The sequence below is a fragment of the Erinaceus europaeus genome, chromosome 5, assembly GCF_950295315.1.
Source record: "Erinaceus europaeus chromosome 5, mEriEur2.1, whole genome shotgun sequence".
NCBI classification, from domain to species: Eukaryota; Metazoa; Chordata; class Mammalia; order Eulipotyphla; family Erinaceidae; genus Erinaceus; species Erinaceus europaeus.
Window position 1 is genome coordinate 8,043,591 of NC_080166.1, and position 22,363 is coordinate 8,065,953.

At 40.5% G+C, this 22,363-nt stretch overlaps 1 protein-coding gene across 1 annotated transcript in view; it reads left to right on the plus strand.

Annotated features, from left to right (window-relative positions):
* The window catches only part of ITGA1 (integrin subunit alpha 1), a 171,665-nt gene that overhangs the window by 81,653 nt on the left and 67,649 nt on the right, over positions 1 to 22,363 (plus strand). Inside the window, exons 5-9 of the mRNA XM_060191921.1 lie at positions 838 to 926; positions 1,039 to 1,150; positions 2,524 to 2,651; positions 17,889 to 18,037; positions 21,844 to 21,994. Coding sequence (XP_060047904.1) covers positions 838 to 926; positions 1,039 to 1,150; positions 2,524 to 2,651; positions 17,889 to 18,037; positions 21,844 to 21,994 — 629 coding nt within the window. The remainder of the gene's footprint in view (positions 1 to 837; positions 927 to 1,038; positions 1,151 to 2,523; positions 2,652 to 17,888; positions 18,038 to 21,843; positions 21,995 to 22,363) is intronic.

Sequence of the window (22,363 nt, forward strand, 5' to 3'; positions counted from 1 at the left end):
AGACCAGAACAAAGAATAATTCCACTTCTGGGGTTATTCCAGGAATAACAGTATTCCGAGCTATATTACACAAGGCAAATTAAAGACCTTTGCTAACATTAGGAAGTCCTTGTACTAAGCAAAGTTGAAAAGTTATTTTGCTTTTCCTGTCTTTTTTTTTTTTTTTTAGTGGTGATAAGTGGAGTCCTTGGTGACTTGCCAGGTTGGCATGCTTCTCTTGACCCAACATTCCTATTTGGAATGTCAAATGTTACCTCTTCATCACATTTCTTCTATTCAAACTTCCTGACTGCTGCTCAAATCCGGTTCCAGTTCTCTTTGTAGTAATCCTCATGATACCAGCCTGATGTTGAAATTAACAGTCCAACAATTTGAATTGTCTTTTCTGGTCTCCTACCTATTTTTCTTCTTGCCAGAAATTGTCTTCCGCCACTGGTCATTTACAACATGCAGATATATCATGTAAGATACGTGTGTAAGCGTACAGTTTATCTACAAAATTATCGACTAAACATTTTATTTGTTCTAATTAGCAAAAAAAAAAAAATGTGTAAAAGGCATTCCCACACTCTCATTGGCCTGATAGTTCTGAATTCTTTTACAACACAGCACAACTATTTGAGACAGTGATCCAGACAAAGTTTCTGGGACCTACGCCAGGTTTTCCGTGTTAACTTGTTTGTTATATGTCTTAATAATATTTTAAAGACTAGTTAGATGAAATAATCCAAAAGAAGAATGTGCCATGTTATGAGCCAAGCGAATAGAAGTTTGTGATGAGGAGACATTTGATTTCACCACGTTTTCAACCCTCATAAAATGTTGTTCTATTTTCAGTTAACACATCAATACCCAATGTCACAGAAGTAAAGGAGAACATGACTTTTGGATCAACTTTAGTCACTAACCCAAAAGGAGGGTTTCTGGTAAGAAAGAAAGAGGAATGATAGCAGGTCTAATTATCATAAGACTGTATATAGATTCTAAGAATCTGTATGGAAATTCTAGTCTTACAGTTTTTTGATTATTTTTCAAAAGGCGTGTGGACCCTTATATGCCTATAGATGTGGCCATTTGCATTACACAACTGGAATCTGTTCTGACGTCAGCCCCACCTTTCAAGTCATCAGCTCCATTGCGCCAGTACTAGGTATGGACTTTACACAATGTTCTTGCCTATTTGAAAAACATTAACAATAAATGAGACATATGTATACACAGGAGCATACCAAAAGACCGCAAGTTTTATCTCAGCTACCAGCATTACCAATTTAGGTAAATGTTTGCTTTGCCAGTATGTAACCAAACCTCACTGCTATTTTTGGAAGTGAAATTGGACCAAATAACTTTCGCACAGTCGTGTTTAAACATATCATAACTGAAGCTGTCATATTGTTGTTATTTCAAGGGCGAGTTTCCTTGAGGAAAGTAGCCTCATTTGAAATACACACAGGATCAAAGCTACTGTATAAAATTCGTATTGAGAAAATCCCCAAGGATAAGTCATACATTGTTCGTGAAAACTGAGTAGAGAGCCAGAAAAATAGCTCCCTTGGATAATGCATTGCTTTGCCATGTGCATGACTCCAGTTCAAGCCTGGCCACTCTTTCATTGAAGGAAGCCTTGGCGATGATTTCTCTCTCTTCCTCTCTTTCTTTTTCTCTCTCTTTCTCTCACACATAAACTGTCTTTTCCTTTATATCTGAAAAAATGTTAAGTAAAGAGGAGTTTTACCTCAGAAGGCTATAAGTGGACCTACCCCATGACCCTGCATTCCTCTCCTGGGACCAAACACATTCAAAAAAAGATCTGTGTACACTTATCTATGATCATAGCAGCACAGTTTATAATAGCCCAAACCTGGAAGCAACCGGGTACTCAACAACAGATGAGTGGATGAGACAGTTGTGGTCTGTATACACAATGGAATACTACTCAGCTATTAAAAATGGTGGACTCACCTTCTTCACCTCATATAGGATGGAGCTTGAAGGAACCATGTTAAGTGAGATAAGGCAGAAAGAGAAGGATGAGTATAGGGTGATCCCACTCATAGATAGAAGCAGAAAAAATAAGAAAAGAAGGGAAAACACTAAGCAGAACTTGGACTGAGTTGATGTGCTGCACCAAAGTCAAAGACTCTGGGGGGGGTGGGGGGGCTCAGGTCCTGGGACAGGATGGCAGAGGCGGACCTGGTGGGGGTTTTGATTGTTATGTGGAAAACTGGGAAATGTCACACGTGTACACACTACTTTATTTTTACTGTCACCGGTAAACTATTAATCCCCCAATAAAGAAAAAACTGAGTTTTACTTGATATGAACCCTAAGCCAATTAAATGCAAAAAGTAGTTCCTATCACCTTCACTTCTCCTAGTTTTTTTTTTTTTTTCTGATTATAATAGCAGTATGCCCTCTCTCTAGAGCATCAATTAAAATAAGCTTCTTCCAGTGTTAGGAACACTTGATAGAACTTGAAAAACACAAACTCCAAGTGTTTCCGATCGATTCCCTTTCTTACAGAATGTAGCACTCAACTGGACATAGTCATAGTGCTGGATGGCTCCAACAGTATTTACCCTTGGCAAAGTGTCACAGCTTTCCTCAGTGACCTTCTTAGAAGAATGGACATTGGCCCTAAACAGACACAGGTATGTAGCTCTCCATTTTTTATCGCTGTTGCCATAAGTGTAAAAATGCATGGATTTTTTAAATAATGTAGAAATACAGTAATCAGGAAAGTTTAAATCAGATTAAGTGTTGTGTCACATCTCCCTTTCTTTGTTCTGATGAAAAAGGCCTGGCTGGCAGACTGTTTTGTTTTATATACAGAAAATATTACTTGAGGTGTTCTTTTCAGCGTTCTTGAGGGGTAGCTTCCTGAGCAGTGAAAAAGAACTGCAGGTGTCCCTTCTTCTGTTTCTCTCCCCCTCGGTCAAAGAAAAAAAGAAAAAAAAATGTCCACGGAGAGATAGGAGTCACCTTGTGGGCATTGAGTCCCAGTGATAGCTCTGATGGGGAGGAAAATAATAAAAAGGAATTAATTTGTAGCTATTTGTGCAAACCAGTGCAGCCATGGCAGGTTTGATGTTGCTCCATGATTTCAGAAAGAAAACCTATCTGCAAGGCTATTATAGAATCATCATCACTGCCTCAGAAGGGGTCTGTGCCAGTGACTCAGTTCTGTAAAGAAACAGCTCCCAATCAGTTGCTTAGATGCTTAGACCCTCCTACTACAATTTTAATGTTCCTGCTAGAACCATAATTAATTTTACATTTCTGGAGTGAGAATCCTAATAGAGAAGCTGTTCTGCCTCTCTATCAGAGGAATCGGGCCCTGCCAGGGTGGGCTTCAGTCAGCTATATGTCTTTCAAGGAGGGAACAGTATATTACTGTATTTATATGAATGGGGGTGAGCCGTTGGTGTTCAGATGCTACCACCGGATAAGAGAGAGAACAGCTTCTCTGAAACAGAAGAGTCAGGTCACACTTAACGCAGTCCCAGGAAGCAGTTCCATGGAGAGGAAAAAATTGTAATGTAGTCCTATCAAATGGAGTCATTGGTATTATCTGCCGACTTTACCCAGAGGAACTTCTTCCTAAGAAGAGGGGTGGAGCTGATTCTTTTGCTGAATTTTGACGTCATTCTTTTTTCATGTTTTGCTCACAGTGCAGCTGAAATATAGTCCTTCATTTATTTATTGAGATTCTTTTTTTCTTGAGACTGTGTTATATACAATGTAGCTATGCTTGGATAAAGATAATCTTAGAGAATGAAGGAAATATGGTCTCTGTTCCATACAGAGTTTCTGTAAAATATACTGTTTCTCCAAATGTGGTTCATGGGGTGATTGTACTGTGTCCCAGACTTCAGCATCAGAATCTTCAGGAGGTATGGCTATGAAACATGTATTTTAAGAAAGAAACTCATGGGGTTCTCTTTTTCAATCTTCTTATTTAGTTATTATTAGATAGACACAGCAATTGAAAGTGGAGGGGAAGACAGAAAGGGAGAAAGACAGAGAGACACCTGTAGCTTTCCCCCTGCAGGTGGGGACGAGGGGCTTAACCAGGTGTGCCCTTAACCAGGTGTGTCACCCATGCCAGGCTCCACTCATGTGAGTCTTAAACAAGTGAAAGTTTTGGAACTTTGGACACATGCATTTTTTAAAATTTGATTTATTGATTTTAATGAGAAAGGTACAGGGAGAAAAATAGATGATAGATGGATGTATGGATAGATAGAGAGATAGACAGATAGATAGATAGATAGATACATACATACATACATACATACATACATACATAGACATACCAGAGCACTGCTCAGCTCTGGTTTATGGTGGTGCTGGAGATTGAACCCAGGATCTCAGAGCTTTGAACATGAAAGTCTATTTTGCATAACCATTATGCTATCTCTCCAGCCCAACAAATGCAGTTTTACTATTTTAGTGTTTTGTGTGTGTGCCTGCTGTTATCCTTAAGATATAGGTACCTCAAAAAAAGTGAAGGCTTGATAGCATGTTTTTGTCCTTGTCAGTAAAAACCTCTCAGGGTTTTACTGTCACATGGTAGGTTTTGAATATGAATATATATATATATATATATATATATATATATATATACATATATATATTTCATTTTTGTACTTTCCTGATGTATGAATAGTAAATGAGACCTTTTTTCTATAAATACCAGTCCAATATTATTTTTGAATATGTATTTTATGCATCAGGCTTTAAGTTTATATTTTTGCTTTTTTTTAGTCTTTTCTATTTCAGTTTAAGTTGTATTAGTGACTAGTTTCATAAGTAATTCTCTAAACAAAAGGAATTGAGAGCACATATTTTCTAAGACATAGCTTTTGCCAGTTTGTATTTAATAGGATTTTAATTATAATACATTTAAACACGTTTCTTTGTTTGACTTTTCCTCCAACAAATTCAGAAAATAAATCCAGCCACAGAAAATTTCAAAGAGACTTCCTCTTCAAAGACATGGGGATTGCAAAATAGACTTATCAATCGTGTTTTTAAGTAATTCTTTTTTAAAACACAGAGAGTTTGTTTACCATATTAGGGCCTGGTGTAAGTGTAGCTCATTATTTCCAGGCTGATCCCCTTCATTCTTTTTACGTGGTGAGGTACATACAGCAGGGGCAGGGGACTGACTGGAGCCCCTGAGCCAGGGTCCTCACACGCACTCTCATGTGGTGCTGAGACTGGAACCCGGTTTGTGTATGCCTGCTTGGTTGCAGGTTATACCTGGTTGTCTTCGAATAAAGTAACTAATTCTGCTTCCAAGAGTGAGCACGTAGTTTCTATTATTTTCCTTCCTTCTTTACTCATCCTTCATAACCCCATTCCTGAAAGGGACAGATAGAAAAATGAATTGGGAAAGACACTGCCTGAATGAAGTTGCAATAATGGAAAGTTAAGATTTGGTTAGAAGATGCTTAAACAGCAACTCATCCACATCGAGGGTATAAGTGCATTAAAGGGGATCTGATGGGGTATTGTTTTTGCCTCCAGGGTTATTACTGGGGTTCAATGCCAGCACTGTGAATCTATTGCTCCTGGAGGCCATTTTTTTCTGTTATTTTTACTTTATATTTTTTTATTATCTTTATTTTATTTGATAGAGGAACCCAGAAATCAAGAGGGAAAGGGGTGATGGGGAGAGAGACAGAGAGACCCCTGCAACACCACTTTACCACTTGCAAACCTTGCCCCTTGCAGGTGGGGACCAGGGGCTCAAACCCGGGTCCTTGCCCACTGTAATGTGTGCACTCAACTGGGTACGCTACCACCCAGCCCCTGCTTTCTTAAATCATCGTTGGATAGGACAGAGAGAAATTGAGAAGAGGGGAAGATAGAGGGGGGAGAGAAAGATAGACACCTGCAGACCTGCTTCACAGCCTGAGAGGCAACCCCCCACCCCCGCAGGTGGGGGAGCTGGGGCTCCAACCGCAGTCTCTCCATGGGTCCTTGGCTTAACCCCATGCTCCACCACCGACCCCGGGGCTGATAGGATTTGTGCAGAGGCTTTCTCTGTAGGGCAGTCTAGTGAGAAGAAGTTCAGTGCAGTGAGCCTCGTATGTGTTCACAAGAGTTGGCTGACAGGACTGCTATCATGAATATCTGGTGAGCAATATTGCAGTGTCCACAGTCAACAGTCAAGTCAAAGTAGAGCTAGCAGCACACTGACTGTGCTCGTAGACTTTCTCAGCACAGAAATTCGTTTACGGGGGTCGGGGGTGGCGCAGTGGGTTAAGCGCACGTGGCGCAAAGCGCAGGGACCGGCGTAAGGATCCCGGTTCGAGCCCCTGGCTCCCCACCTGCAGGGGAGTCGCTTCACGGGCGGTGAAGCAGGTCTGCAGGTGTCTGTCTTTCTCTCCCCCCTCTCTGTCTTCCCCTCTTCTCTCCATTTCTCTCTGTCCTATCCAACAACAAAGCAACGTCAACAATGGCAATAATAACCGCAAAGAGGCTGCAACAACTAGGGCAACAAAAAGGGGGAAAAATGGCCTCCAGGAGCGGTGGATTCATGGTGCAGCCACCGAGCCCAGCAATAACCCTGGAGGAAGAAAAAAAAAAAAAAAAGAAATTCGTTTACTTTTCATGAATCATCACAAAGACATGTTAGCGCTTATCTTCAGAACTTCCTAGAAATGAGAGGAGGCCTCTGTACAGAATCTCAGAAGGGAGGATGGGGGAGGTAGTAGAATGGCTATGCAAAGAGAATCTCATGCCTCAGGTTTCAAAATCCCAGACTCAGTCACCCACACCACTATAAGCCAGGGTTGAGCAGTGCTCTGTAGAAAGAAAAGAGAGAGAGAGAGGAGGGAGGGAGGGAGGAAGAAAGGAAGGAAAGAAGGAAGGAAAGAAGGAAGGAAGGAAGGAAGGGAAGGAAGGAAAAGAAGGAACGAAGGATGGAAGGAAAAAAAAGGACCAGAAGTATCAGAATGGAGCCCTGATACTTGGGGCTTGTGATAGTGAAATCCATTCACTCAGGGTGAAGCTGTTGATGAGGTGTCTTTGCAAAGACCCACAAGAAAGCTATTAGGACCTAATCTACTTTAGGATAAGGTGTCTTTGCAAAGACTCCTCATCAACAGCTTCACCCTGTACCACTCCACCCACACACTCTCACCTTTTTTTAATATCTTCCCCCATCACCCCGTCCCCGGAGAGGTCAGAAATTGCATTTTACAAGGTAACTGGAGATGAGTAGAGAGACAAGTAAGTAGCTAGTCAAGACCGTTCCTAACCCCAAGCTTCTCACCTCATTTAATTCCTTTGCAGGGAAGGAGAAACTATTTAGTTATAAATAAACTGTGGTATTTTGTATCCTTGGCTTTTTGTTTTTCTTTAGGTCAAAGTATGTGAACTTGGAGCTAACTGGCCTGAGGTACAATGTAAAGTTATGCCACCTGAATTAAAATGTAACGTGTACTTTTCATATATAGTTACATTTCATAACTAAGAGACATGAAAGCTGTAAAACACATATCCATTCAGGGAGCAAGTACACCCAGACTGATTTTTAAAAGGATGGTGGACCAAAAAACATTTTGCATTCTGATCATGCCTTTTGATTCTTGTTTGTCATGTCAATTACAGTCATACATTTGGCGCGATTGGTGAAGGTCAAATACAATGGCCTTCTCTTGGCAGTTTTAGCTTTGTCACTTAGTAATTAGTACCGTTTCAAAGATACAAAGTATTTCTGGAAGTAATTGCTATCTTCAAAAGAAAAAAAAAAGGAGAAAATAAAGAAGAACATATGGAAGGAAGGAAGTTTTTAAAGATCTTGCATTCAAATTTCCATACCACCAACATCCACCAGGAAGGCGGAACACAAGTGACCAAAGCATTAATCATAGTTACTCAATTTCTTCCACTCCACTGTTGTGTGTGGTTCCATTAGGATTTTTTGCAAATGCAGTCAAAGAAACTTTTCATGAGCCTTTTTTTTTAATCCAAGGCAGAATGAAAGCTATAAAATTGCCTTTAAGAAAACACCTATAAAAACAAATCTGAAGTACTTGTCATAAAGATACGATAGCATAAATGTCATGGAGCTCTTATTGATCCTCAATAACTAAACATAACATTGCTTTTAGTAATAAATGAGAATGATATAAGTGTGCCACATGTGAGTGCATTATCTTAAATAAAACCAGTAAATTGTGAGACTTGGTATAAAAGTGAAATATACTAATGGAACAATATCTAGATTGCCCCCGTCAAGAGTATAGCATAACATTAAACTCAGCAAAATGAAAGAGAGAAATTAAATTTTAGGATTATTATTTATCTTCCTTTTACTGCATATTTTATGACCATTTCTCAAAGCATTAAAGGACTGATTCACAGTTTTGAAGTGTGAAAAGAAGCCTCTTTGAGACAGGCAGTCATAGCCTTGTCCATCAGGCTATTGCATTCAAGCATGTTATTGTGAACGAGGGAAATACCCCCACTTACTATTGTTTTCTGTTCTCTTCCCCCATCTCTTTTCCATTCAATATTCTCCCAACTTCTTTTTTTATTTTTTAATCTTTTTTTCTTTATTTATTGGCTAGAGACAGCCAGAAATGAAGAGGGAAGGGGATGATAGAGAGGGAGACACCTGCAGCACTGCTTCACCACTCGCAAAGCTTTCCCCCTGCAGGTAGGGACCAGGGGCTCGAACCCGGGTTCCTGTGCATTGTAATATGTGTGCTCAACCAGGTGCGCCACCACCCTGCCCCCACCCAACTTCCCACTTCAAGATAAAGATGCGATCGTGACATTTCCACAGACAGTCGTCAACTCTCCTGCCTTCTGGAAGATTTTAAAACTATAGTCTCTCTGATTTTGCTCTCTAACACATGCCTCCTACCTAAAGTATGATTCTCTACCCCTGATCTTATATGCTTGGTAAACTTCATTTTTTTTGCTGTTGTCACCACTGGGTCTTTGTGACTCTGGTCTTTGTGTAACTTTTTCAGATAAAAGGAGAGAGAGAAAGACATCACAGCACTGAACCTTCCTCCAGTATAGTTGGGGACAAGGCTCAAACCTGAGTTGTATTCATGACAAAACAGACTCACAATCCAGGTTGAGTGACCTTGCTAGTCCTAGGTCTACTTGTTAGACTCATTTCAAATGCCACTGCTCTGCCAGTTTATTTTATTTTTATTACTTTTTTAATTTTTTTTTTTTTTTTACCACCAGGCTTATTGCTGGGGCTCATGCTTACATGACACCATTGCTCCTGGTGGCCTGTTTTCCCTGCTTCCTTCCCTCCCTCCTTTCCTTCCTTTCTGGAGATAGAGAAATAAGGGGAGAGAGAGATGAAGAGAAAGAGACACTTACAGCCCTGCTTTACTACTCATGAAATTTTCCACTGAAGGTGGGGACCAGGGGCTTGAACCCTGGACCTCACATATGGTAACGTGTGTTTTATCGGGTGCCCACCCCCACTGTCATTATCTGTGGTGTATTCCATGTCTGTTTCCCAAGAAAAAACCCTTTCCTGCTCATGGTCCCATGGCATTTGCTCGCTTGCCCTTCCTGTTGTCATTGATCAGAAGCATCTCTTTGTATATCCCACATGGTGTCTCTCTCCTGGTGCTTATGAGGAGCTGTGAATTAACTCCACGATGACAATAATGTACCTTAATCCTTTCATTTATGGGATACAGTTCAGAGCTTAATGTATTTTGTCTAGCACGTAAGAGGAAATTTGTTTATGCTGGGGGAAAAAAAAATGCAGTTCCTGGAAGTTTTCATTTCCCCTGGAGTTAAAACGCTTCCATATAGTCAATAACTTCATTCAAGTGCCTGAGGACTGGTTCTCTCCTCATGCCAGTCATTCCCATGTATACCCCCTGCCCACAGTGATGGAAAAAGCAAACCTGGTTTCAGCTAACATTGCTGTGAACGGGTTAATTACCACAAATTGCTTGCAGCCTGCATTATCACATTGATATTCTAACTTAATTACATTGAAGTATGTTGTAGGACAAGATTCTTTTGTACCATAGTTATGGCAAAAGGAAATACAAATTGGTCAAATCAAAACCTCAGATCTTATCATATTAACCAAGTGGACAAGTCTCATTATTTTACCCTGAAGGATTTCAGTAAGAAAAATTCTTGATTTAGTCATGTGAAATGCTGAATAAAAAACCCAGGGACTTAACTCATACTAAGTTAAAAATTAAGCAGTGATGTCATAATTCTGATTTAATAATACAGTGTGAGTAGCGTGATTGTGGATAAATAAAATTCCATTTTTTTATTACTCTTTGGCGTAGCAGACTTGATAGCTTTATCACACATGCTGTTTCCTAAACTCCTTCATCTCTCTTGTTGTGAGCCCAAGTTTAATTCAACAGCAGTCAGTGAAGTTCTCCCGAGTTTCCATCCCTTCCACTTGGTTTCTTTTCCAATTCCCAAATAAATGAAGCCACTTATATAATTAATTCACTCTAACTTGGAATATTTTTATGAGGTATCAAGTATTATGCTGGATGTCCTGAGTAATAGAAGGACCACTAAAACTGTCTCTGACTCCAAAAAAAACAAAAAAACTTCCTGTCTATAATTGAAGATCTTATACAGAGATAGCTGCAAAGCAAAAAAGTATTTCATGAGTATAATACATGTCAGCAAAGCAGAACAATTAGTTCACTTTTACAGTTGATACCATACTATTATGGAGCAGTATTCACAGACTGTCTAAATTGTTTAATTTTTTTTCACCACAAATGCTACTTCCATTTATTTATTTATTTATTTATTTATTTATTTATTTATTTATTACTGGATAGAGACAGAGATAAATTGAGAGGGGTGGGGAAGATAGAGAAGGAAAGAGACAGAGAGACGCCTGCAACTCTGCTTCACCATTGGTGAAGCTTTTCCCATGCAGGTAAAGACCAGGGGGCTTGAACCTGGGTCCTTGTGCCCTGTAATATGTGAACTTAACCAGGTATGCCACCACCTGGCCCCAAATGTTACTTCCTTAAATAATAAAATATATAGGTCTTTCTATTCATAATGCATATATGTATATTTTTAATTTTTATTTATAAAATGGAAACACTGACAAGACCATAGGATAATAGGGGTACAATTCCCACCACCAAAACTCTGTATCCCCTCCCCTTCCCTGATAGCTTTCCTATTATTTATTCCTCTGGGAGTATGGACCCGGGGTCATTATGAAGTACAGAAGGTGGAGGTCTGGCTTCTGTAATTGCTGAACATGTGTGTTGACAGGTCAATTCATACTCCCAGCCTGTCTCTCTTTCCCTAGTGGGGTGGGGCTCTGGGGAAGCAGGGCTCCAGGACACATTGGTGGGGTCCTCTGCCCAGGGAAGTCTGGTTGGTATCATGGTAGCATCTGGAACCTGGTGGTTGAAAAAAGAGTTAACATATTTGTATAGCCATACAAATTGTTAACTAATCTTGAACCTAAAGGCTGGAATATTGCAGATGAAGATTTGGGGGTCTCCATTTTGGAAATAGCTAGTAGGTCTCTTTGAGGTATATTCCAAAGGGCCCATGACTTTATTAGTTTTAGCCTTAACTTGACATCTGATATGCAGGTAGAGTCAAGTTATTGTCTGGGGAGATGATGTCATGGCTGGAAAATGGGCTTGAAAGCTGGATCAAAGAAGATAGTAGCACCCAAAACAGGAAAAGTATATAAATATTGCTGACTGTAAACTCTGTTGATTTGATCTGAGGCCCAATGCATATATTTTTTAAATTCAGGACTCTAGAAGCACTTTCAAAAACTTTATTTTGTCACAAAGCAGAACTTGGACTGGAGTTGGTGTCTTGCACCAAAGTAAGAGACTCTGTTGTGGGGGGAGGGTTCAGGTCCTGGAACATGATGGCAGAGGACCTAGTGGGGGTTGTATTGTTATGTGGAAAACAGAGATATTACACATGGACAAACTATTGAATTTTACTGTTGACTATAAAATATTAATCCTCCAATAAAGAAATTTATAAAAAAAAAAAGCTTTGGATTTTTAATCTGATTCGATAAATTGAGGACAGGAGTGAAAGAAGTTCTTATTCTTTTGTGCCATTTGAAGTCTGTAGCATTTTTTTTTTACTTCTTGTATATAGCAGAGTGAGAAGGACAGACATAAATGAAATAGATGTGTATCCTCTATATTGCTAATATTCACTCTGAATTCCCTAGGAAGAAGTATTCCATGACTAGTAGTAAAAAAATGCTAAGTTAGTGCTTAACTGAAGTAGTATTGTAAATATAATGTACTAGTAAGAGGTTCTAATAAGTACTACAGAGTTATTGTTCATGTAACAATGCTCAGTCAATTTTGTGTCTAATAAACTGTTAGCTAGACCAGCTCTTAATACTTTCCTTGGGCCTTTTACTGAATTGCAAACTGGTGTGTTCTGTTAAGCAAGAAGCTTAAGCTGCACCTCTTTTTTAATTGGGATGGGGGTGGAGGTGGGGGTGCACCTGGTTAGGTGCACATAGTACTAAGGGCAGGGACCTGTGCAAGGATCTGGGTTCAAGCCCCCACTCCTCACCTGCAAGGGGGACACTTCACAAGTGGCACAGCAGGTCTGCAGGTGTCTCTCTTTTCCCTCTCCCTCTCTATCTCCCCCTTCTCTCTCAATTTCTCTCTGTCCATTCAATAAAATGGAAAAATGGCCTGCAGGAGCAATGAATTCTTAGTGAAGGCACTGAGTCCCAGAAATTACCCTGGAGACAAAAAAATACATACATAAATAAATATTTAAAAATTAATTCACCCTACCTGCAGGGGGTCGCTTCACAGACGGTGAAGCAGGTCTGCAGGTGTCTGCCTTTCTCTCCCCCTCTCTGTCTTCCCCTCCTCTCTCCATTTCTCTCTGTCCTATCCAACGACAACAACATCCATAACAACAATAACTACAACAATAAAACAAGGGCAACAAAAGGGAATAAATAAATAAATATTAAAAAATATGTATTTAAAAAAATAATTCACCTTATTGGGGGAAATAATGAATTACAGAAGAGGTTTTGTCACATGACTACAGTTTATTTTTATTTCCTTATTGGAAGATTAATGGTTTACAGTCGACAGTAAAATACAATCATTGATACATGTCTAACATTTCCCAGTTTTCCACATAACAATTCAACCCCCACTAGGTCCTCCTCTGCCATCCTGTTCCAGGACCTGAACCCCCACCCCCTCCACCACCAGAGAGTCTGTTACTTTGGTGCAGTACATCAACTTGACTACAGTTTCTTATCTTTCCACTGTAGGTGTCTGTGCACTATATCTACCACAAAACGAAATCTTCCTCCACCATCACAAACTGGGCCTAGTCATTCTTTCTTCTGCCATCCCATCTTAAAGTTTTTCCCTTCACAAGAGACATAGGACTGTTCCATTTCCATCAGTCCTCACCCATGTTCAACTTGACTTCCACCTTCTGGCTTCTGCCTCATTCCAGCGCAACATATATGAGGACCATATTTTGTTCTAGTTTTTCTCAACTTCTAAAACGTGTTAAATTCCGTTACCTCCCATTCTTGATATATTTTCCATATAATATGACACATTTTCAAACTGCTTCTCTTCCTATCATTCTACTTCTATACCCTGCTATTCTTTATCTGGGCACCTCATTCAGGGCACTGAGTCCTCTTTCCTCCGTGAGACTGTTCAAGGCGAGACATAAATTTGTGTTTTGGTTTTTTTATTTTTAAAATTTATTCATTTATTAGATAAAGACAGAGAAATTGATAGGGGTGGGAGAGATACAGAGGGAAAGAGACAGAGAGGCACCTGCAGCCCTGCTTTACCACTCATGAAGCTATTCCCCTGCAGGTGGGGACCAGGGGCTTGAACCCAGGTCCTTGCACACTGTAGTGTGCACTCACTACAGCCGGGTTCACCACCTCCTGCCCCCAGTATGTTTTTATATATATTCAGAAACAAGAACTAGATCTGTGATTCTCCTTATACCCCCTCACCATGGGCAATCATCATCTTAGTCACTTTTTGTCTCATCATTTAATTCTCACATCTGTATCATTCTGTTTCAATGGCATAGATAAGCACGAGGCTAGTTCGAACTGGTTTTAAGTTGTGGAGTAAACTGAGAGTTCAGTTGTGAACTGGTACTCAGGTTGTTTCTGTTAAGCTGGGTTGTGTCAGTATTCACCAATGCACTGTTTGTTCTGTGATTTGACCATTTTCCTATGATGAACATTATTAAATGGTACTCTTTCCCAGAGAAGACTTTGCAGCCCCTGTTCTGTTCACTTCCTTAGATAATAAACGTCCCAGTGTCCATCAGAGGCCTACTCCTGGGACAGGCTCCCGCTGCCCATCCCCTCACTTCCCACACTTCTTCGGATCTTCCCTGCTTATCATTATCTCCCTGCTATCTCAGGTCACTACTTTCTTGTGTGAAATGTTACAGTCATCTATTAAGAATGTGTGAGAGTCAACTGTGAGCAAAGAAAAATAGTGGTAAGGGATAAGAGAATGTCTAAGGCTATGACTTCCTGCTTGCCTTTAGAGCCAATAATGTAATTGGAGAGTGAAGTCACCAGTACAGAAACAGTGGGAAGAATGCAGTGCTCACAGGGCGAGATAGACAAATCTGCTTTAGACTTTGGAGTAGGAGCTCTCAGCAGTGACGTAGGGCAAGTTTTGTAGGAGAAATGGAAGGAATGTCAGCATGGGTAGAATTTAGCATAGTTAGAAGAATGTGGAAATACAGTTGGGAGGGTTATGGTTCACAGAGTAAAGTCCTCAAGATGAGGATAAATAGAAAAGTCAAGGCCATTCTGAGACCTGAATTGAGAGGCCTAAAATTTAACCTATAGACCTACTATTCCAAGGAATAACTTGAACTCACACTATTTTTTTGTTTTAGTTAACAAAGAAAAAAAAAAAACTCCTTTAAAGTGTATTGGAGAATCATTGCTATAGGTAATGAACAGTTACTGAAGATTGTTGAGCAAGGAACTCTTATGATGAAAGCATGATCTTAAGATAGTGAATCTGCCACTGATGTGGAAAAGAATTTGAAGTGTGTGGATGTACGAGACAGATGATCATCGGTGGGGAGGCCAGCCTTTGATGTGAATCAGGTTTGAGGGGATGATGTCTGGGCTGGACCAAAGCAGGAATGCAGAAACATAGATAATAGCTAACTTTCCTGTCGACCCGTGTCTCCAGCAGCTAGTCCTGAAAAGCAGAAGTCGAATGACAGTGATTTACTAAGAGGGTATTTCCAAAGGGCTGTAGGAAAGGATGTGGAGGAGCAAAGCAGAAAGGGAAGCACAGTCGAACTTGGACAGGCACCCAAATAAAGGCCGCTGGGGGAGTGGGGGAGAGGAGGCTTTTGGGTTCTGGCGCCTGATGGTGGAAGTCGACCAAAGGTGGAGGCGAGAGTATTTTGCAGGAAACTGAGAAATTTTACGCATCTACCAACAGCTATTTGTACATTAGTTCCCCCAATTAAAAAAAAAATAGAAGAAGACAAGCAAGAGTGTGATTTCAAGTGAAGTGTGGGCCTCAGCCTGATATCGTAGGGGGGCTCCAGGTGCAGGCAGGTGTTCCTCTTCAGTGTGGAGCAGAGTAAGAAGTGAGGGGCAGAGGGGATAGGCGGTAGCACAGCGGGTTAAGCGCACATAGTCCTAAGCACAAGGATCCCCATCTGCAAGGCGGTCGCCTTAGAAGCGGTGAAACAAGCCTGCAGGTGTCTAGCCCTTTCTCTCCCTCTCTCTCTTCCCCTCCTCTCTCAATTTCTTTCTGACCTATCCAAAAAAATCGGAAAAATGACCACAGGCACAGTGGATTAGTAGTGCAGGCACCAAGCCCCTGTTGTAACCCTGGAGTCAAAAAAAAAAAAAAGGAAGAAACCATTTCTAGCTCTCTGGCAAGGTTATCAAACTGCTTTGGTGCAAAGCAGTTTAATTGCCCAAGGACAGCCTTCTGAAGAAAATCTCAGATACAGCTGTTAGAAGCAGCGCGTTGCAGTGTTGCAGAAAGGACAAGGCAACAGATGATTATAAAATATCTTTTAAAATTTACAAAGAAAGGGCGGAGTTAGAGAGCCTAATGCAAAGAGACTCTCATGCTTGATGTTCCAAATTCCCAGGTTCAATCCCCTGCACCATCAACTAGACTTGATAAGTGCTCTGATAATAAAAAAATTAAGTAAATAAATAAATAAAATTTACAAAAAGTAGCCTTTTTCAGAGTGAGATATAGCTTAAGTAGGGAGACAGACTTTGGGTGCACAATCAGTCCAGACAATCCAGTAGTTCCTAGTAGGTTCTATAAGATATTTGTAGTGTGTTGTAAATGTAAAATGTTCTGCCACAAAACAGCTTTGCTTAGCTGGTAAGGCTTCTACTTTTTCTCATGTGAATTCTTCCTCATCTGTTAGTGACATATTCTTTTTTTTTTTCTTTTTTTCTTTCCCTGAGAAGTTAACAGCTTATAGGTAGAACTTGATTGAATTCATTAAGTGGGAGCAAATTTCACTCACTGGTCAAATGTAGTAGAGCATTGGGCAGTCCTATGAGCCACCACATTTGAGATTCTTTTTTTTTTTTTGCATTTTTTAAAATTTCTTTATTGGGGGATTAATGTTTTACAGGCAACAGCGAATACAATAGTTTGTACATGCATAACATTTCCCAGTTTTTCATCTAACAATACAACCCCCACTAGGTCCTCTGCCATCATATTCCAGGACCTCACCCCCACCCCAGAGTATTTTACTCTGGTGCAATATACATTTGAAATACTTGATTGTGATTATGAAGTGAGAGCAGCCTACAAGTTGTGCGAATTTTGTCTAGCAACAGTCAATGCCACAAAAACACAGGCAAAGGAAATATTTGGACTTAACCAGAGTTGAATGTTAGCCAAGTAAAATTAATGGAGGGGGAAAAAAGGTTAGCATAGTTAAGTGTTTGCAAGTAAATGATTATGGTGATATTATTCTCTTTCTTTCCTTCTTTGTTTCTTTACCTCTCTCTCTATATATATATTTTTCTTTTCACTCAACAAATATTTCTTAGTGCTCTCGTACAAGTTCCAAATCTTAGTCTTCCAAGTTCACATTTCCCTTGCTATGAGAACCTTTCTGTCAGCTGTCATCCCAGCACAGGTGTCTACAATGCTAGCACTATCCATCTTTTAAAAATTCAAGTATCTCTTTTGAGAGAGGTCTCTCATGAGCCTCCATTTATTTTAATTGGAGAAATGCACAAAACTATTGTCATGAGCCCCAGTTTAAATTAGGGAAAGTTTTGTAGGCTTTGACCACTTTCTAATAGTGACCTCTTCACTGCAGCACCTCTCACGGATTGCAGATAAACATGTATCTGAACCCTGTTGTGTTTAATCGCTCTCCCTGTAGCTGAGAAGCTTCACAAAAGCAGAGAACAGGTGTGCATGTTTGATATTATGTCCCTCGAGTCCTGAGAGAGGCTTTCAATAAAAACTATTGAAGAGAAGGGTTGGGATGGTAGCATAATGGTTATGCAGAAGGCTGTCGTGACTGAAGCTCCTAGGCCCCAGGTTTGATCCCCAATGCCATCTTAATTCAGAGCTGAGCAGTGCTCTGGTCTTTCTCTCTCTCTCCCCCTTGGAGAATAAAATAAATTTTAAAAGTTAATTTACTACTAGCACTTTTATTGTTTTTCAGGCTACGTGTGTGCACAAGATAGTGATGACCATCATTATCAAAGTAGCAGGATTTTATATAAATAGGTTTAAAATTCATATGAAGTTCTAAAATGTATTACAACTGATCTGTGTGCTTAAGCCAAAAAAATTAAAATAGGGATTATTGCCAGATGAATAACTCACGGTGACTTGGTATTTCAGGTTGGAATTGTACAGTATGGAGCAAATGTAACCCATGAGTTCAACCTCAACAAGTATTCATCGACAGAAGACGTACTGATGGCAGCAAAAAAAATAGGTCAGAGAGGTGGGATCCGGACTATGACAGCCCTTGGAATAGACACAGCAAGGTATATGGGTAAAAATAAACCAGTGACTATGCAAAAAATAACTGTTTACTGTCTAGGCCTTTGGAATGTTGCTTAAACATTTACCTTGGCAACATTTAAAGTCATCTTGTTTAGCACTGGAGTCAGCTAACTGGTTAAAATGTGCAGGGTCTGTTTTCTCTGTAAAACATTAGCTCTTTTCTTAACTTTCTTCTTATTTCAAGGATTTAATTGATAGGAAATTGTAAAGATCACTGTATTATACTACACCGTGTCCTTGAATAATAATTAACTTACTAATTAATGTGCTGATTCATTAGTGAAACGATCTTCTCTTTAATCTTTGTTTTCAGCTCCTAAGAGTATTTACCTTAAAATGGCTTAATATTCTATTTCTTCTTTCTCCCCCTTTCTGTTTCTCTTTCTCTCTTTCTCCGTGTGTGTGTGTATGTGTGTGTGTGTGTGTGTGTGTGGGTGTGTGTGTGGGTGTGTAATCCTACCTGTCTATAAATTCACATTTCCATATTTATAATTATTGAATTTCTCAAGTAAGAGTTTTTGAGGAGGAAAATACTGTGCTCTTGGAAATAATATTCCGTGCAAAGATTGAAAGAAGTGAAGAGAAATTCATCACTTGTTCTACTCTCATTTTTCATCTTGACTTTCTCTAAACTCCTTCCAACTTATATCCTTTCCTTCCTCCTTCAGTTCCCTTCACGATGAGCAAATAAATATTCTGGTTTACCTTCTATGTAGACCATTTCCTTTCTGAATTTTCTCTTGCTACAGCCAATTCTTATTCTTGCTATTTCTGGCCCTAGTCGCCACCAAAGCCTATATGTTTCTAAACAGAAACTACCCAGATCACAAAGAATCATATTAGGAATCTGACTAATGTTAAGGATCCTTTAAGTGTCTTTCACTCCTGGACTCTCAGCTGATTTTCTATTTCTTTTTTTTTTAAATTCCCTCCCCCCCCTTTTTTTTTAAGATAGGACAGAGAGAAATGGAGAGAGGAAGGAAAGACAGAGAGAAGGAGAGAAAGACAGACACCTGCAGATTTACCACCTCTGATGCGACTCCCCTGCAGGTGGGGAGCCGGGGGCTCGAACCGAGATCCTTACGCAGGTCCTTGCGCTTTGCACCACGTGCGCTTAACCCCCTGTGCTACCGCCCTACTCCCTCAGCTGATTTTCAAGAGCTAATTACCTACGCTTTCTTTCCACTTTACCCTCTAGCTAAGATCAGTGTTTCAAGGCAGTTAAAATGGTGATACAGATCTTCCAAAGAACAGGCTGTCTATTCCTAAACTTTAAATTTCATGTGCAGCTGTAGTCTTATAAATGTTAGAAAAGCATATGGTTCTAGTTACATAGGGCCCAAAGAAAATAACCACAAACAGATGGGGCAGTTTGGCATTTACCTGCCCTGAGGATCGCCAATTTGCATGGGCAAAGAGCGCACGTGGTTAGGTGTACTGAAAGCACCCTCTGAAGTAACTGACTAAATGTGACCGTACACTCAGAGTCAATCAAAGTGTTCTTTGAAAGCTCTGAGCCTGTAGGCGGCTGTGCCTTTTCCAAAGGCAGCCCCTTAAAAATGAATATTCATCTTTGAAAAGTAACTCAAGAGCTATTCTAGTTGGTTCATTCCTACATAAACGCCACTCTAAATGCCCTGTCCCTGCCTAGCTTTGCCTGTGTGTTTCAGAAAGGGTCTAGCATCTGTTTTGAGCTTTTAGTGCAACTCCATAATGACATTGCTAATTATTCTTGCACATTGGTGTGTTCTGCTCTCTTCTTCTAGGGATAGAGAAGAAAGTAAGCAAAGTAAAAGGAATAAAGAGAGGGGAAGTGTGTGTGTAGTATAAAACCCCCAAATCATCAATTTTGCCTACTTCTGTGAGCACACATTGAATTAAATCAGCATTATTTCCTCTGAGGGGCTGAGTGGTGGTACACCTGGCAGAGTGCACACATTATCATTTTCAGAGGAGCCAGGTTCAAGCTTGGGGTCCTCTGCTTCAAGGGGGAAACTCGTGAATGGTGGATGGAACAGTGTTGCAGGTCTCTCTCTCTCCCTCTCTCTCTCTCTCTCCCTCTCCCTTTCTCTCTTTCTCTCCCCTCCCCTCCCCTTCCCCATCCCGTCCCTCTCCCCCATCCTTTCTCTCCCTGTCTCTCTCCCTCCCCCCCCACACATATGCACAGTCTATCAAAAATAAATAAAGGAGACGAATAAGTGTGGCTGCCAGGGCCAGTGGAATGCCTTATAGAAACCTAATCCCAGTGATATATATATATATATTCTTTGCAATGAGGCAGTAGTATTGTTTCCTCTCATACCATTTCACAAAATGAGTTCATACCGAGTCTTCTCTATCCCCAGCCCTACTTCTCACCTATAGCCCTGCTCTCTTTCACTGACTTAAACTCCACCAACTGTAATTACTATTACTAGGCTGGTGTTTGTTGTTAGGTCACCAGGGTAACGCTAGGGCTGTATACCTACATGATTCCACTGCTCCTGGAGACCATTTTTTCCTTTAAAACAATTATGGGTCTGGGTGGTGGTGCATCTGGTTGAGCACACATCTTACAATGTCCAAGGACCCAGGCTCATGCCCCCGATCCCCACCTGTAAGAGAAAAGCTTCACAAGTGGTGAAGCAACACTGCAAGCGTCTCTCTGTCTCTCTCCCTGTCTGTCTCTCCCTTCCTCTCAGTTTCTGGTTGTCTCTATCCAATAAATAAATAAAGATAATTAAAAAATTATGGCAGAATGGAGAAATAGGGAGGGAAGAGAAAGGAGGGGGGAGGAGAGGGGAGAGAGAGAGAGAAGATAGAGAGAGAAAGAGATGTTTTCAGCCTTTCTCACCACTCCTGGTATGTACCAGGGGCTTGAGTCTGGGCCCTTGCATGCAATTTTATTCTTATGTCAAAAATTTTCCTATATCCTATATTCTTTTTGTGTGTGTGTGCCTCCAGTGTTATTGCTGGGGCTTGGTGCCTGCACTACGAATCCACTGCTCCTGGAGGCTGTTTTTTCCCTTTTGTTACCCTTGCTGTTTATTGTTGTTATTATTATCATCATTGTTGTTGTATAGGACAGAGAGAAATCAAGAGAGGAAGGGAAGACAGAGAGGGGGAGGGAAAGGTAGATACCTGCAGACCTGCTTCACCGCTTATGAAGTGACCCCCCCTGCAGGTGAGGAGCCGGGAGCTGGGGCCTCGAACCGGGACCCTTATGTTAGTCCTTGCGCTTTGCGCCATGTATGCTTAATCTGCTGCGCTACCACCCGCTCCCCTATCCAGAGCATTGTTAAGATGTACAGATATTCTGTATTTTTACCACCTACCATCCTTGATGATAAGATTTCCAGCCTGCTCTATGAAATGTCAGAGAAGGTGTGCTAGAAAATTCAAACTACAAGTTCTGCCAAAAGCAGAAGAAAGGGGGCCTGTTGGCAAAGAGAAAGAATGTTTTTAGAGCAAAGAATGGCTCAAAGAGTATTTAAGATCTCAACTTCTCTAAATTTAATGTCTGGTCTAGACACATCCGCCCTTTGAAGTTTCCTAAGAATGTAATCTGCTACCTTTTGTATGTGGGGAATGGGAAGATTAGCAAAATAATGACCTCTTTAGTCATCTGGAATAAATCTAAAACTCACAAATAATGATCACCATACCTCCCAGTTTGAACAATAGTGGTGAATGTTGATGTTGGAAAGTCCTGGGATACCTTCCATTGTCTGTATTTTGTGTTGTTTGCTGTTTTGCCTAATCTGAGGGTGTTTTTATTTGCTTCTCTTTTTGTCTATAATTATTTCAGGAAGGAGGCTTTCACTGAAGCCCGGGGTGCAAGAAGAGGGGTAAAGAAAGTCATGGTAATTGTGACTGATGGGGAGTCTCATGACAACCACATGCTGAAGAGGGTCATACAGGACTGTGAGGACGATGGGATTCAGCGGTTTGCTATAGCCGTGAGTATATGCTTACAGTCGGCTTTCTGACTCCACTGTGTGGAGAGTTGTTTATATATCATGCTTATTTATTTATACTGTAATTTATCTATATTTATTGCTGCGATCCAGTATCGGCAACGAAACTCCACCATGACTCTTGGCTGGTATCACTGATCTTTTATTTGTCTGTTTGTTTTTGGATATAGAAATTGAAAGGGAATGAGCAGACAGAAAAAAGGAGAGAGGAAGAAAGGAGAAACAGAGAGACTGCAGCACTGCTTCATTGCTCATGAGTCCCCTCTGCAGGTGGGGACTGGGAATTTGAACATTGTTCAAATCAAATTTGGCATTGTTCCAATCTACATGCCTCTAGTGGGTTCACCACTG